This window comes from Bombina bombina, chromosome 8 (genome assembly GCF_027579735.1).
Source record: "Bombina bombina isolate aBomBom1 chromosome 8, aBomBom1.pri, whole genome shotgun sequence".
Taxonomy (NCBI): Eukaryota; Metazoa; Chordata; class Amphibia; order Anura; family Bombinatoridae; genus Bombina; species Bombina bombina.
In genome coordinates, this window is record NC_069506.1 from 99346504 (window position 1) to 99365024 (window position 18521).

At 40.3% G+C, this 18521-nt stretch overlaps 1 protein-coding gene across 1 annotated transcript in view; it reads left to right on the forward strand.

The window, feature by feature from the left end:
• The window catches only part of TTLL10 (tubulin tyrosine ligase like 10), a 320455-nt gene that overhangs the window by 265554 nt on the left and 36380 nt on the right, over positions 1-18521 (forward strand). Inside the window, exons 9-10 of the mRNA XM_053690962.1 lie at positions 10271-10411; positions 14015-14131. Coding sequence (XP_053546937.1) covers positions 10271-10411; positions 14015-14131 — 258 coding nt within the window. The remainder of the gene's footprint in view (positions 1-10270; positions 10412-14014; positions 14132-18521) is intronic.

An 18521-nucleotide genomic window follows, 5' to 3' on the forward strand; every position in this document is an offset into this window, starting at 1 on the left:
CTTGGCGGCTGGGCTGGGGGTTTCTTTGTCTGGTTGGGCAGTTCCGCATAAAATGTCTCGGTAAGGGGCTAGGGTTGGCTCGCCCAAGGTCTCTTTGGCGAAGTCAGAGGGGGTCGCCCGGTGGGGGGTTGTCAGCAAGTTCGAGGGTTAGTGGGGACGGTCAGTCGGGGGAAGGTAGGAGTCAGGTAGTAGGTCTTACCTGGGTCCCCAGAGTTGGTGAGGTGGCTTGGCATCTGGCCTGCTGGCGGGTAGTCACTGGTCAGGTGTCTGGAGAGGTATCCCCCACAAAGGCGGAGACAAGGTGGCCAAGGTCGTTTCCCAACAGGACCTCGGCAGGGATGTGGTGCATAACCCCCACTTCTACATTGCAGGAGTCGGTTTTCCAGTCCAAAAGGACCCAGGCTGTAGGGATCCTGAGTACATCACCTCCCGCTACCCCCACAGCAAGGGTTCCCCCAGTGCAGCCAGAGGGGGGAACGAGGTGAGGCTGAATCAAAGAAACGGTGGCCCCAGTATCTCTCATTCCTTGAGTCGCCTGCCCGTTGACCCAGACATCTTGCCGGTGTTGTTGTCGGTTGTCTTGGTCCACTGAGCTGACATGGTGCAAGACACCCACTTCTTCTCCTGTCCACTCAGCATAGGGGTCGGAGCACGCTGTGTGTGCATAATGGGCAGCAGCCTGATAGGTGCGGGCTTGAGGAATCCCCAACAAAGTTGGTGCAGGCTTCCTTAGCGGCTGGGCTGGGGGGTTTCTTTGTCTGGTTGGGCAGTTCCGTATAAAATGTCCGGGGTGTCCACACCCATAACACCCCCGGTAATTGCTGCCTCCGGCCGGGTAGACAGGGAGTGACCGGGTCTGGGGCTGCTGAAAAGATGTTGGGGGTCGATTTGGGGCTGGAGAACGAGTTGCTGGCCGGAGGTCGGTGGCTGCCTGGCGCCGGGCATCCACATACTGATCGGCCAGGGCGGTGGCTTGATCAGCTGTTCTGGGTCCCTAGTCCTTTAGCCAGTCCCTTATCTCCGTTGGAGTGCGGTTGTAGAACTGCTCCAGGAGGATGAGTTGAACAGCTCCGTCTAGGGTGGTGATGTGGCACCCAGTAACCCAGGAGTTCAAGGATCGAGCTAAGCAGTGGGCGAACTCAGTATACGGCGGCTCCTCTTGTCTTTGTAGCCCCCGGAATCTTAGCCGGTGAGCCTCCGGTGTGAGTCCATACCGGGCAAGGATACGCTCCTTCACCCGGTCATAGTTATCTTGATCCCCGGAAGGGACAGTGTGGAATGCCTCCAGGGCCCTACCAGACAGTTTCCCAATGAGGATAGTGACCCTGTCGGCATCAGTGACCCCATGCATCCGGCACTGGGTCTCGAACAGCTGTAGGTAGCGGTCGATATCCTCGCTCTCATCATCCTGGAAGGTTCGGAAAGCCCCGTGAGGTAGTTTCTTGGGCCGGGAAGGGGAGTCCAGGGGATCCGGCCTGACCCCCCCCATAGACTTCTGAAGCTCCAACTTATGTACCTTGGTGGCTTCTGTCACTATTCGAGTAATGATGTCCTTGGGAGGGTTAGGTCCATAGAGAGCCAGTTGCCACTGTATCTGCTGCTGAAGGTCGGACATTGTAGTCCCTTGAGTGTAGGCTGTACTGGGCCATCCCCCGCTTTGGTCGCTGTCCGACCCACCAGCCTGCTTGCTAGCCCGATCGTCCTCCATCAGTTCGGCTATGAGCACTGCCTTTGTCTTGTTGCCAGCAATTTTCCCTTTAGCCTGCAGCAAAGTTCTCAATTCTTCCTTCCGGAGCCCATGGTACTGCTCCATCCTGTCAGATCTTCAGTTGGTGGTTTGGACGTTCTAGGTAGACGGAAGCATCCCACCGCTGCCAACCAATGTAACGGATTCCCGGCTACCCCGACTCTCTTTTATACATACAACTCATCTTGATAAGACATGAGACAATGCCACAGTTTTCCCGCCATTCCTGCCCCTCCAGACAGGCTAGCGCCGGCCATAGCAGCCATGGTCCTACAGATTCCCATTACCCAGGGGTGGCGGTTTTCGGGGTGATCCCGGGGGAGCGGCGGCACTTCCAGGGTGTCATTTTAAAGCTCTCGGTCCCCAGAATCTACAGTCCAAAAAGCGACATGATCCATGGCTGGGGACCGGATTTATGCTGGTTTAAACATCCACCTGGTAGTCCAGGGAGAATAGGGGTTATAGGGGGAACCGGAACCCCCAGTTCCCAAGGGAGCTCCCTTCAGGCAATCACCTCACCTCTGGCCCACCCTGAGAGGCAGCAAACCCCAGAAGAGCGGAGCTCAGGGACAAAGGGCCACTGGAGCGACCTGGGTCAAAGGGCACCGGTAATCCTGGATGATGCAGCTGACCGGTAGTTCCAGGGGCCCGGCCGGCCGAAGGGGAAAGTGGCGGTCAGTGACCAGCTCTTTCAAGACGACATTCAATACACAAAACAATGGGAACAGAAGGTCTGGGGAATCACGGTTGCTCTGAGGAGCCCAAAACCGCAGAGAGACAGCAGGGTTGAGGCCATAGGGAGGTAAGGGATCAATCCCGGCAGCCCCATATCCGTGACATTTATTAAATATCGAGTGGACATGATTCGCTATACTGAATCATGTCCACTCAACATCGCTAAATGACGATGAGCAGCTATTTTATTCAAGAGACATTTAGATTATTTCTTTAAAGACAAAATGATAGGCTGATAAATTAGATACATCATAATTTGAGTCCTGCTAAATCAACAGCTGCTAACACTCTGTAAACTCTATGGGGTAGATTTACTAAGGGTCGAGCAGACATGATTCGAAGTAGCGAATCATGTCTGCTCGACCTCGCTAAATGCCAACAGCATATGCTGTCAGCATTTATCATTGCACAAGCATTTCACTTCCCACCAGCGGCCCAATCGGCAGCTAGCAGGGTGTGTCAATCATCCCGATTGTTTCAGATCAGGATGATTTCAGTAAGGAGCAGCAGTCTTATGAACGCTGCTTCTTAACTTCCATTTCTGGCGAGCCAGAAACGATGGGCGTTGAAAGTAGTATCCGCTGCTTGTTAGATCTACCACTAGGTCTGAACTTCAAATGAGTAGTAGATTTTTTCTGACAAATTTCAAAGTTATGTCTATTTCCACTCCCACTGCATCATGTGACAGCCATCAGCCAATCAGTATATGTATATCCTGTGAATTCTTGCACATGCTCAGTAGGAGCTGGTGACTCAAAAAGTGTAAATATAAAAAGACTGTGCATATTTTATTAATGGAAGTAAATTGGAAAGTTGTTTAAAATTTTGTGCTCTATCTGATTTTTTTTTTTTACTTGGGTGTCCCTTTAAGTGTTGCACTCCAGCTCAACATAGAATATATACAGAAGAATACAGAACAATATATATACTATATATATATATATATATATATATATATATATATATATATATATATATATACCGTATATATATATATATATATATATATATATATATATATATATATATACTGTGTATATATATATATATATATATATATATATATATATACAGTTCCTTAGAGGGAAAGCACAATGTCACCACTTGTTAAGTGCCACGGTGCTCTGCTGTAAATAATCCACAACGTCCACAGAATGCAGGCACTCACTGGTCTTAGTAAAATATAACAATTTTATTTAGAAATCATTAAAAAGACATAACATTTCGGCACCAATATGTGCCTTTGTCAAATGTCAGCATGTAACCAAACGAATATGCAGCACACTTAAAATCAATATGACACACAATTAAAAACATACCCCTTTTAAAGATGTGAGCAAGCTATTACCGCCATGCCTCCACTCGCGTCTTCCCATCCATGGCAATGACGTCACGTACGCACGCTGCGTGCCTAGCGTGATGACGCATGGCACGGCGTTGCCATAGCGACGTCGGATAGCCACACGCGTCAGAGTAGGGAGTGACTTAATCACGCATACAGATTACTATCAGGGACGTCTGTGTATACTTGTTGCTAACAGCAACCAAAGCAATCCACAATGTGTATAGCGTGTTTAATATTTGGACATAGCGGTTTATAGACAAAACATTAATAATGTTAGAAACATATTATTAAATGGCATATTAGAACATAGTCTGTTAGATGATAGATCTAATGTGTGATTTCTATATGCGGAAAACTGTCAAGCTCAGAAAGAGAAGGAGGCCAATCTAAGGGCCATCCTTAGAGAATGGGCACGAAATGCCAGAATAGACAGTAAAAGGCATCAGCATAAGAAAAACATAACACCTTGCCATTACAATACATAATACATACTTCAGATGAGGATAAGCGAAAACTATCACTATTACTATTAAATGTATCACTATTAAATTTGTAACCCCTGATGCAAGCCATTAGTAGATGTGTTAAGAGACATAATCATATAAATATATGAACAATTGCATATACATTGTAGCGTCATGCCACCCTGGGGTACAGATAGAAACTTTTTAGTGAATAGTGAGCTATCATTTAGATATGTCCAGGGCAATGACTCTTCAGTGTGGTATTAATAGAATGGACTAAAGTCCAGTGAGGTGTTGAGGCCTTTAGGGACCAATGTGTCCAACCTGTGGATCCATCTGCTTTCAAGCTGGAGCAGTCTATTTGCCCTATCACCCCCTCTTGGCATGGGGGGAACGTGGTCAATTAACATGGACCTAATACTTGACACGGAGTGTTTCAAAGCCACGCAGTGGCGTGCCACTGGCTGATCTGATTCGCCAGACTTCAATGCAGCACGGATTGCACACCGATGGTTTGCCATCCTATCACGGAAGGGGGTAATCGTCTTACCCACATATACACTGGAACAAGGGCAAATCAATATGTATATTACATAGTTACTCATGCAACTCAAGCGATGGTTTATCTTGTACCTCTTGTTTGAATGTGGGTGCTGAAACGAATTACCCCGAGTCATGCTATTGCATGTGGTGCAATTGCCACAAGGAAAACACCCCATTTTGGAGGTTTTAAGCCACGATTCCTTATGGTAGTGTTTAATAGGATCCGATTTTACTAAGTGGTCCCTGAGGTTTTTGGCTCTGCGATAGACCAATCTCGGAGGTGGCATGTTCCGAAAAGGTAGCGTTGGATCAGTCTCCACGACCGGCCAGTGTTTACGCACTGCTCCTGTCAACTTTTCATTACCAGGTGTATAGGTGGTAACCAGGTTGAGCTGTTCGTGTTTGGCTTTGCTCTGTTCTTTGGGGCCATCCATACACAGCCTCTCTTGTGTCTTAATAATTTCAGCCCTGGCATACCCTCTGTTACTCAATTTTTTGCCCATCTCCTCCAACTGAGTGGTCCGTAATGATAGCTCACTGTTGTTTCTCAGGACTCTGGTGAGCTGGGAAGTGATGACACCTTGTTTTTGGTGTGCAGGGTGGAAGCTTCTGGCATCTAATAAAGAGTTGCGGTCCGTGGGTTTAGTGTACAAGGATGTACCGAACCGCAACTTGCCTGATTCATCCACCTTGAACACATTCAAATCAAGAAAATGTACACAACTTAAATCATATTTAAGCTTAAAACGTATAGGAGACTCCATGAGGTTCAAATGTGACACCCACTCACGCAAAGATGATTCACTACCCCTCCAGATGAGAAACACGTCATCAATGTAGCGTGTATAATATTTCACCTTGGGGTTCTCAAAGGGCTTCATGAGTTCACGCTCATACCATGCCATAAAGATATTAGCGTAAGTGGGTGCCACATTCGAACCCATGGCAGTCCCTGAAATCTGTAAATAATAACTTTCCTCAAACTTAAAGTAATTTTTGTCCAGACAAAATGATAACAATGCGCAAAGGAATTCAATGGATGGTCCAAGGTAATTAACATTACCTGTCACCATGGACCTGACAGCCTCCACCCCACCCGCGTGGGGAATCACCGTGTAGAGGCTGTCAACATCTATGGTGACCAGGATGTCATCCTGTTGAAGATCAGAGTAATCTTTCAGGATTTTCAAAAGACTCGGTGAGTCCTGCAAATAAGCATCTGTATTCTTAACCACACTCTGAAGATGTGAGTCGATGTAGATGGCTATATTGGTAAGTACAGACCCCCAGGCAGATACAATAGGCCTGCCCGGTGGGTTCACCAAGTCACTCCCTACTCTGACGCGTGTGGCTATCCGACGTCGCTATGGCAACGCCGTGCCATGCGTCATCACGCTAGGCACACAGCGTGCGTACGTGACGTCATTGCCATGGATGGGAAGACGCGAGTGGAGGCATGGCGGTAATAGCTTGCTCACATCTTTAAAAGGGGTATGTTTTTAATTGTGTGTCATATTGATTTTTTTTTTTTTTTTTTTTTTTTTTGAATCAAAGATTTTTATTGAGGCAATACAAGAAAAAAAAAACATAAACATAATATACATTTTACATTACTTTAGTAAATTTTGCATACAAGACATTGTTTATTTATTGGACAATGAAACCTTTACATATAAGAGAGTAAAGAAATCTTAATTCAGACATCATATATCTCACCAAGCGAACATAATGAAAATAAAGGACATTGTATGCGAGTACAAAATCAAATACATATAATCAAGCATTGCCTCTTTTTTCCTTTTGTTTCCTATATAAACGCAAGAAAGAATGATAGAATTTGAACAGCCAGAGAAACTTATACTTCTTATAGAGTGATATGTTAATTATAAAATAGATGTATTTATTATCTGAAAATTTACAAATTATAGGGAGTCATAACAAGTTGCTCCTACTAAATGCACGTAATTGGAGGGCAAATTGCCTCATTTTCTTTATAGACAGAAGGATAAGAGCAACTTATAACAGTACAATATTAATAGCGGGTAAATACCGCTTGTTTGTACACCTAAAGTAAGGGTGTACGGTGGCACGATAAACAGTATGGGGTAGGGGGCAAACAATGTGTTGTGTGATGTATAAGGGGGGAAGGGGGGGAGGGAGTGGGGGAGGGGAAGGGAAAATGCTAGAATTAGAATAGGGGAGCTTATAGGTAGAAAATAAAACACAGAAGCAGGGAGCTTTGGATCAGTATCAAACTCTGGCCTTCAAGACCTCTTTTTCATACCCAGTAAAACTACTCCTAAAGATCAAATAAGGTTAGCTTAAATGGAATAGGTAAAATGAATAAGGCAAAGCTACTGTACCCTGCCCAAACATGAATAATGCGTGTACTGGACATGTACTGTATCTCCCCTCAGGGGTTAATGTCACCACTGGACGGAGACGGAAAAGGGATATTGGATATGACCCACTCCGATTCACAGAGTGGGAAAGGGTGAGGGGAGATACCTTATGTAAATCTATAGGTATATAATAAATTGACACTAAACGTTGAGAGGGTGCCAGGCGTTATAGTGATAACAACAGATATCAGATTGGGGTTTGAAAAGCTGCTCTAATAATAGGTAGGGGAAAAAAAGGGGGGGGGGGGAGGGGGGGGAAAGGGGGGGGCGTGTCCAGGACGTCTAATAAACACGCATTAGGGAACGAGCCTCTTTTGGGCTTGTCATAAGTCATATGGAATGTATATGAAAAGGGCTAACTATCAATTCAGCACGCAGAACCTTAAGGTTATAAGGAATATACAGAACCATTATCTATTATCTCATATGTTGCTGGTATAACAGGATAAGTATTATGCACATAAACTTAATAGTTCATCCTCTATTAACGATATTATCGATCTCTCTTAAACCCATTATAAACATTAATAATATACACAGAACAGTATGAAACATATCACAATATAAAAAGCTAGAGATCAACATTTTACTGCACTTATGTCTCCTGTAAGTACAAAGTCAGTGCAGATACTCCATATGTCTCTCCCATCGACACAGTAGAGCTCTGAATTGCCAAACAGGGACAACCTTCAAGCTAATGCAATTTACACCCCCTAATATATAACACTCAGGATGATAGTTTTGGAGCTATCTATAGGTTATGAAATATAAGCTGTAGGGACATGCTGTTAAAGTCAGACAAAGCATGTATTAACAGTGTGTCTGGATTTTTGTGTTTATAAACTACTGGTATGTAATTCACATAAACTCAGCTTCAAATATATACCCACTATATTCGACTAATAAAGAGGGGTACAAGTTAACAGAGTGGGGTGTAGGTACCTCCCTAAAGGGATAACTCCAAGACTCATACTTATACTAGACAGTAGGGGAATAGCAAATGTGGATATTGCCCACCTCAGACATTATACATGACTACAGCTCATAATTGTGGCGGGTTTGTGTATCTGTAAGTATGCAGTTCTGATGAAGCCACATGAACAGGGACCTTAAGAAAATTAGCGTGATAACAATTTATTGCATCCAAGCTGGGTGTTTGGGAAAGTCTTGAACTAGTTACATATGCCTCGTATACCTAATTGTGAGACTTGCGCAGAGTTAATTTCAGTTAGAAGAGGTCTCAAATTACAGAGAAGTGGATTCACGGCCAAGACCGCGCCACACCGGCCGCATGCAGCCCGGCCCCGGCAACAAATATGGTGCGAGAAAGTTCTTCTGATGTGTGTAGCGCCATCTTGATTGAGTGAATACATACCAGGCAAAATAAAAGATACTAGCCACAAATAAACCCCCCTTTAACAAAACAATATTTGCGATAACAGGACACAGCTAAAAAAAAAAAAAGTTAGAAACATAACATTGCACGCATTAACCTCTTGTCCAAGATAGTCTCGTCTGCATCTCTCTATTACACAATCATGTTAACAGCTGTATTAGCCGATGCCCCTCCTAACGCTACTTGAAGAAAAGAACAAGTCCTGGTTAGGCTGTATTATCCACAGGAGCATCTGGTGACTTGTGCGGGTAGGTGACTGGAAGATGTTGAATCGGGTCTGCAAATTATTCTCCCTTTTGAAAGGTGTCACTCTGCAGAGGGGTTTCATAGGGGGTCCGCAGTACCGTCCCACATGAAAAGGACCTGTCTCCAGAGCCATCGTAAAACAATCTACCCGCTTGAGCCTGGAAGGTTTCTCCGCTGAAATCAATGCGTCACTGACATCACTCTTAGAAGGGGACGAGAGAGGCATGAATTGAGTGCCGGTCTGTGCAATCTCCTGACACACATCCACAGGAGCTCTGTCAGACCTCTTGCCGCTTGAGTCCTGCATCACCCAGATGAGGTCATTGAATTGGTCCTCCATTCTTTTCTCGAGACCTGTCAGCATGGCCATAATAGTAGCAATAGGTAGCTGTGTATCCATGATGAGGAGGTAGGGGATATTGGTGTGCTATCTACAACGGTACAACGGCTCATTTATGTAAGTTTTATCAATGGATGGAGCAGTAGACAAAGTCTAATCGACAGAATAGTTATTCCGTGGCAGGAGCTCCATGCCTTGGCGACTGATCTTGCAGGCTGCCCGGACATGCCCCCCTGTCATATTGATTTTAAGTGTGCTGCATATTCGCTTGGTTACATGCTGACATTTGACAAAGGCACATATTGGTGCCGAAACGTTATGTCTTTTTAATGATTTCTAAATAAAATTGTTATATTTTACTAAGACCAGTGAGTGCCTGCATTCTGTGGACGTTGTGTATATATATATATATATATATATATATATATATATATATTGTTTAAAAATATAGATAATTCCTTTATTACCCATTCCCCAGTTTTGCATAACGAACACTGTTCTATTAATATACCTTTTACCTCTATAATTACCTTGTATCTAAGCATCTGCCCTTTATCTATGTGGCACACATGAACTAGCACTGTCTGGCTGTGAAAAGCTAATAAAATGTTTTGTGCAAAGCTAGGAAATGGGGTAGTAAAGACATTATCTATCTTTTTAAACAATAAAAAAAATTAAGTAGACTGTCAATTATATACAATAGTATGAAACTAAGCAAAGAACTTGAGCAGAGACTAAGCACACCATCAACTTAGCGCTTGAGCAATAGCCATCATGCGTTTTTAAGCATGCCACCATAGCAGTCTATAATGTATAATGGGATTTATGGCACCTGCACTATCTGACAACCAAATGTTAGCGCGCCCTAGTCTATTTCTTGAGTAATAATATATCACCTTTAACTTGTAACATGAGCACAAGAATAGAAGCAGTATTGATTTAACTTGAGCAATATTAACACACAATAGTGCTTATATTTTTGTTTTCCACTTGTAATGTAGCCTATAATTATTTAACTTGTAATGATCTTCTACTTTGATTCTTTTGTTCAGTATATGCAAAAGAAAAATCCACTATACAGTGAACTGAAGAATGAGACAGTGTGGGGAATGGAAAGATTTAACAGCTATGTCAATGAACATTTTGCTACTGCAAAAGGACTGCCGCAAAACTGGGTGCTAACCACTTTCACGGTGAGACAATACCCCAAAAATATTTTTCTTTGTTGTAAAGCTAGATTTGCATTTGAATGTATGAGAGATTTTGGAGACTAAATTAAACAATTCTTGTTTTTGTGTAAAAAACTGTAAAGATCAAATTCTGTAACCTAGGTTTGTATAGGCAAATTTTCAGCATTTTGAAGAAAGCCTTGGTTATAGTATTTGGTTTTTGGCCTTTCTAGGGATAATGGAACTATTATAATGTTTGTACAAAAGTGAGAGGTATGTAATGTCCCTTTTAAGATAATATATATATATATATATATATATATATATATATATTCTTACAAATATTTTGTGTGAAAAAAGGTGAAGTTAAAGTTATTTAAATTATTGAAGAAACTAGTAGGAAATACATGCTCGTGCGTAGTTGATTCCCTAGAGTACACTGATGGCAGTGACAAACTTCTACTAACAAATAAAAGCAAAATGTATTTATTGTTATTATTATTATCATTAATAATAATAATACTAATAATAAAAACATTGGGTTCTTTTCTAATCCATTAGAAGAGCTGTGAAAAATGCTTATGCTTTTCACAGGGTTTAAAATTCAAAACCACTGCAATCTATTAGAAATCTAGTAGGTCTGTACAGCATAGAATTCACCAATACTTTGCAATGAGATAATTCAAGTGTAATACAAAACACTGTAAGCAAATTTTCACAGGATTTTCGGCTTTCATATTCAAACAGCTATTTTGCTTTTTTCAAGTGGGATATCCTGGTTGTCTGCACAGTTTTTTTTTTTAATGTTAAGGTTTTGTTTTATTTTCCCCATTACATATTATTGAAGAATAAAGAAATATATACACATGAAATATTAACACATGAAATATATACACATGAAATATTAAAACTAGGCCAAAACATTGGCCTAGTTTTATAAACGCTTGTGGGGTTACCAAGGCCTGGGACTTGTTGTAAAGGTCATGTGCGAAATTAATTAAAGGGCCACTGTAAGTAAATATTTTCTATGCCTGTTACTAACTAACTACCCCAAATACACTTTTTATCAATAGCATTTCATTAACATATCTCTACCGTATATCAGAAATCTTGTCTGCAAATTTAATTGTTTTCCAAACCCACTCCGTGGGTATCCTTTGCTCTGTACCAATCCGTTTACAATACCTAGGTTTCAAAATGGCGCTTTAAACACAAAGTTATTGGTTTAAGTATTTTGAACACGCAGTGCTGAAAATAGTGGGCAGGATAACGTGACATCATCGGCGAATAAAAGATATAACTTTTAGAACGTTATGAAACTTCGTTTTGGAGAAAATATAGGTCAGTAGGTTTTAATTAATGTTTATTAACTTTAATATGTTAGTTGTTTAGCTTAAAAATTATAACAGAAAGTAATCCTTTAAGCTTTGCTTCACTTGTTTTTTTCCAGCATTTCGTCAGAAGGTGTTCCTTTTATTAACATTTAATGGTGTGAGGTTCTCAGTAAAATATGCAATACCCTAGCAATACTTTAAGTGTTTAACCCCTACAAGGGGTTGTGCTACTATCACTGCTTATTGGGTCAATGGCAGTTTCTGCTCAGCACCAGAAGTTCCCATACGGCTCCCAAGTGATACATTAAATATATTTTTAGCCGATTTGCCTGGGTTAAACATATAGAGTATCAATAAAAGTATTTCAGCACTCTAGATCGGTGTTGCAAGTCACCCAAGGGCCACTGCCTAGGCCCAACAGTACATATGAAAAATAGCAAGCGGGTGACAGCAAATTCCAATATAAATGTATTCAAATAAGATAAAAATAGGGCAATGTTTCAGGACCTTATCCTTTAGTCATGCCATGCTTAACACAAACACTAGAGTGATTTATATACAGGTGTACCACAAGGTGGCGCTCAAGAATAATTAACCCATTCCTAACATATATATATTCACAATTTAACTACATAATTTTATGTCACAATATTATTAATTCATCACTCCTGACATGTATAGCAGCAACCAATGTATTGGTAACAAATATTTAAATCAATATAATTTCATTGTAGAAAGTCATTTCATCATATGGACTACAATATTTACAATCATCATTAATTCATCATAAGAATACAGCGAGATCCCAGTCTTTATTTAACCCTTTTGGTTCTAAACACTCAAGTTCATATATCCAATAGGACTCTTTTTGTTTGAGCATTAACTCCCTATTACCCCCTCTTCGAAACGTTGCCCTATTTTTGTCTTATTTGAATAAATTTATATTGGAATTTGCTGTCACCCGCTTGCTATTTTTAAACATATAGAGTTACAGGGTCGCTATTGTTAAAATTAAATGGTTTAACCTATAAGAGCAATTTTTCAGCTATAATGGCCCTTTAAACGTTTGGCATTTAAAAAACTCATTTAGGACGAGACTACAAGCGGAGTGCTATTCACGCGTCCAAAAAACGGGCACATTTACCCCTTTACGGGCGCACAATAAATAACCAGCCATTACAAGTGGCTGGTTATTGCTACCGCGAGCTCGGTCAGACCTTTAGTTAATTTTTTTAAATGTCCCCCAGTTGCCCCTAAAATAACATGTGAGGTTCTTTTTTTTTTTTTTTTTAAAGTAGCATTAAAAAACATGGGGGCTAAAGTTGGCGGGTGTGGGATGATAAAAAAAACAACAAAAACAGCACTGAAAAGTGCCTTTACATTGTGGTCTATGGGAACTTTATGTTCCCTGTAAATATATATGTATATGCTTATATACATATATATTTATATGTTAATACACATATTAACACAAATATATATGGTAATATTCATATATATTTATATTTGCTGCCCATCGCTTCACTGCGCTAATTCTCATGTCGTGTCTCACAGAATGAGAACGAGGCTCCCATTGGAGCCTATGAAAGTGCGCTCTCGTGAGTGCAATGCTTCCATGAAATGCGAACGTTAGGTCGGGTTAGCATTGCACTTCACTTGTAATACCAGCTTACATTTAAAATTTTCATCAAGCAAACTCTAACTGAGCTTAAAGGACGAGTGAAGTCATAATTAGAGATTCAATTCTTAGACAGAGCATACAAATTTAAACAACTTTCCAATTTCCTTCTATTATTTAATTTGCTTCCTTCTCTTGTTATCCTTTGCTGAAAGGTTTATCTAGGAAAGCTCAGGAGCAGCAAAGAACCTAGGTTCTAGCTTCTGATTGGTGGCTGCATATATATACCGATTGCCATTGACTCACCCATGTGTTCAATTAGAAACCAGTAGTGCTTTTCTGCTCCTTCAACAAATGATACCAAGATGATGAAGCAGATTTGATAATAGAACTAAACTAGAAAGTTATATAAAATTATATGTTCTACCTAAATCATGAAAGAAAAAATTGGTGTTTCATGTCCCTTTAATGCATTAGATGCAGCATTAAAGTTTTTTAATAAATGTCTCTTTAAGGAATAATTGTGATCACATTTATAGCAAAGCACTGTGAATTTACATAGTTTTTTTTCCTTACTTTGTTTTCCTGTCTTTCCTGGAGGAAGAGCTAGGAAATTGTGTATTGTGCCTGTGATTGCACACTGGGTTAACACTTTTCCTGTATTCCTGTGTGCAGAAAAGGATACAACAAATAATGACGCACTGTTTCCTGGCTGTGAAATCAAAGCTTGAATGCCGTCTGGGATATTTTGACCTCATTGGCTGTGATTTCCTGATTGATGAAGATTTTAAGGTACAGTAAATAACCATAATAAAACAAATTGTGATCATTAGCATAAATAAGAACTGCCCAAATGATTATACTCGGAAATCATTGAAAATATATATTCCCTTGCACTTGATTGTTTAAATAGAATAAAAGTAAAATGAAAAAATTATTTTACCCTGAGAATTCTAGAATTTCTGGTTCTCTAGCCTTTAAAGGGACAGTCTACACCAGAATTTTTATTGTTTTAAAAGATAGATAATCCCTCTATTACCCATTTCCCAGTTTTGCATAACCAACACTGTTATATTAATATACTTTTAACCTCTGTGATTATCTTGTATCTAAGCCACTGCAAACTGCCCCTTTTTTCAGTTCTTTTGACAGACTTGCAGTCTAGCCAATCAGTGCCTGCTCCCAGATAACTTCTCGTGCACGAGCACAGTGTTATCTATATGAAATACGTGAACTAACACCCTCTAGTGGTGAAAAACTGTTAAAATGCAATCTGAAAGAGGTGGGCTTCAAGGTCTAAGAAATTAGCATATGAACCTCCTAGGTTAAGCTTTCAACTAAGAATACCAAGAGAACAAAGCAAAATTGGTGATAAAAGTAAATTGGAAAATTGTTTTTTACATGCTCTATCTGAATCATGAAAGTTTATTTTGGCCTAGACTGTCCCTTTAAATGATGTGACAGCATTGTAATATCTTGAATCCAATGCACAATGTAAATTTCAAGATCAGAGTAAATCTTTTATGATTTTGTCAGTGCATTTATTGGGGTATATTTATCATAGTGCGAGTGGATATAATAGCGTATCATGTCCGCTGCACATCGATAAATGCCGACAGCATACAGCATTTATTATTGTACCAGCAGTTCTTGTGAACTGCTGGTGCAATGCCGCTCCCTGCAGATTCGCGGCCAATCGGCCGCTAGCAGGGGGTGTCAATCAACCCGATCATATTTATTTCTGTTCGCGGCCTCAGAGCAGGCAGAAAAGTTATGGAGCAGCGGTCGGGCTCGCATGGAAACGGGGCCATCAAGCTCCATACGGAGCTTGATAAATCGACCCCATAGGCTTAAAGGGACAGTCCGGTCAATATTTAAATACACATATATGAATTACATCTTTAAATAGAAACATATTTGCAATATACATGTATTGGCAAAAATGCTTCTAGTAAAAGTTCTCACTCGCTGCTGCACTACACTCACCACGGATCCAAGCAGCTACCCTTTGCAACTCATGAACGGCAATGAAAAAAGTATCCCTGTCACGCATGGAGTGCCCATACTGCGGTGGATAGGATCACTCCACAAAGAGTCCCAAACAGAAAAGAAAGTACGGCACTGCAGGGTGTGATAAAAATAAAAAACTCACTATATTCTCGTGTATTAAAAGCAGTTATACAAGCAGTCTATGATTAAGCGCCACTAGGGGGCGCAAAACGCATTGGACAGACCTGCCTGGGGACGCCATCTTCTGTCTGCTTGTATAGCTGCTTTTAATATACCGGAATAAAGTGAGTCTTTTATTTTTATCACACCCTGCAGTGCCGTACTTTCTTTTTTGTTTAAAAGTTATCACTGTTTTGATGTAAACATTTTTATCTGCACGTGCATGTGAAGCATAGCTAAATATTCTCAGTGCACCAGCATTTTAAATACTACAGCTTCTAAGAGCACTAGTGGGGGCTTGTATTATATCAGCAATTATCAAATTGCGTCATTATCAGATACTACAAGCATCTTAGTCTCTCTGAGTAAGTGCTGTGTTTAAAATGCTGGTGCACGGTGCATACTTAAATACACTTTTGAAACACTATATATTTTATTAGAAACATTTTTGCTTAAACATGTATATTACAAAAAAATGCTTCTATTCAAAACTGAAATGCATCCATGTGGATTTCAATTTAGCATTGAATGTCCCTTTAAAATGATCAATGTAAGCAGAAGATAAATTCCTGACAGAAGAATGCATTGGTCTGCATGGGGATAGGTAACAAGAGGCAGGGGACAGCAAGAGGGGGCAATTTATTTCTCTGGAATTTGCTCCTTATATTTTAGAGTAAAATAAACTCTTGATGCCATTAAAGGGACACTGAACCCAAATTTTTTTCTTTCGTGATTCAGATAGAGCATGCAATTTTAAGCAACTTTCTAATTTACTCCTATTATCAATTTTTCTTTGTTCTCTTGCTATCTTTATTTGAAAAAGAAGGCATCTAAGCTTTTTTTGGTTTAGACTCTGGACAGCACTTTTTTATTGGTGGATGAATTTATCCACCAATCAGCAAGGACAATCCAGGTTGTTCACCAAAAATGGGCCGGCATCTAAACTTAAATTCTTGCATTTCAAATAAAGATACCAAGAGAATGAAGACAATTTGATAATAGGAGTAAATTAGAAAGTTGCTTAAAATTTCATGCTAATTTTCAAAAGAAAAAAATTGGGTTCAGTGTCCCTTTAAGCCTCCATTTTTAAAATGATATGCACATGTGAACAAAAGCAACTCTAGCTGCATATTTTGCAACTGATATTATTTTTGGAAACCTTCACGCTCAGTAAGGTGAAGGAATTTTATACAACTTCTGCAAATAAAATTACTTCACCTTACTAAGAGTGCAGCTTTCATAGTCTTTTTTTGGATGTGTTACTGAGTCTGTGGAATGCTCTGAAATCTAGCACCAACTCTGAATGGATTCTAACTTTTATCAGTTGGAAGTGCATACTTGAATGTTGTTCATTTTTGTGTTTGGGTCAATTTATTATTTTGCTCTTGACCAGCTGCTATTCACAATTCATAAAAAAAATCTTATTTGCTAAAGCAGGGTTCTTCAAACTACAGGTTGGGGGCCAATTTTACAGGGTCGCAACACCATCTTTACTGGGTTGTGTGTGTGTTGTAGGAGAGTGTGTGTGTTTTATGAGAGTGTGTGTGGTGTGTGTGTGTGTGTGTGTTGTATAAGAGTGTTTGTGGTGTGTGTGTGTTTTATGTGTGTGTGTGTGTGTGGTGCGTTGTATGAGAGTGTGTGTGTTGTATGAGAGTGTGTGTGTGTGTGTTGTATGAGGGTGTGTGTGTGTTGTATGAGGGTGTGTGTGTGTTGTATGAGAGTGTGTGTGTGTGTTGTATGAGAGTGTGTGTGGTGTGTGTGTGTTGTTTGAGAGTGTGTGTGGTGTGTTGTAGGAGAGTGTGTGTATGTGTGTTGTAGGAGAGTGTGTGTGTTGTATGAGAGTGTGTGTGGTGTGTGTGTGTTGTATGAGAGTGTGTGTGTGTGTGGTGTGTTGTAGGAGAGTGTGTGTATGTGTGTTGTAGGAGAGTGTGTGTGTTGTATGAGAGTGTGTGTGTGTGTGGTGTGTTGTAGGAGAGTGTGTGTATGTAGGGTTGCCACCCGTCCCTTAAAATACAGAACACTTATAAGTTACACATGCTGCAGGGTATGCAGGGAGGAATATGAATAGTGCTGTCCAGAAACACAATATATGTTCCTCCCTGCACACCCTGCAGCATGTGTAACTCATAAGTGTCCAGGAAAACATGGCTGAGGTGGCAACCCTATGTGTATGTGTGTTGTAGGAGAGTGTGTGTATGTGTGTTGTAGGAGAGTGTGTATATGTGTGTTGTAGGAGAGTGTGTGTGTTGTATGAGAGTGTGTGGTGTGTGTTATATGAGACTGTGTGTGTGTTACATGAGAGTGTGTTATTACCTTTTGCATCACTTTAAAGTGTGACTACAAAATTGCAGTTACTGTATCTTGTTGCATATTACTTCAGAAAATTTCAAGCCTAGCATAAAAATAGGGTCACAAAGGGATGTGGTATTATGGCACTGGGTCTTGGGGGAAAAAAAGTTTGAAGAACCCTGTGCTAAAATATTGATGCAAATATCATATTAGTGATAAATCTGGAGTAATGACAGCTCCAAGCAAAGTACATTTTTATCCAAAACTGCTGCACTAATCTCATAGGACTAATAATAATTCTAATTCTTACACTTCATAGAAGTTCATGAGATATCCAAGGGGTGGTATTGTATGCGAGATCATGATCAAAATTAATTTAGCCTCGCTAAATTATGTGAGCATCAATAGTTGCATTAAAGAACTACTAAAGTCACAATTAAACTGTTATGATTCAGATAGTGCACACAATTTTTAAACAACTTTCCATTTCACATCCAGTATCTAAATATACGCAATCTTTTTATAAGCACACTTTGAGGCACCAAAGTTTTATTCACAGAATTTACGTATATGCATTTTGTGATAGGCTGATGACTGTCACATGATGCAGTGGGAAGGAAAATAAAACTAACTTTGAAATTTTTCAGAAAAAAATCTGCTATTCATATGAAATTCAAGTGCTTTTGTGTTGTCTATTTTTTTTTTTTTTTTAAATATTTTTATT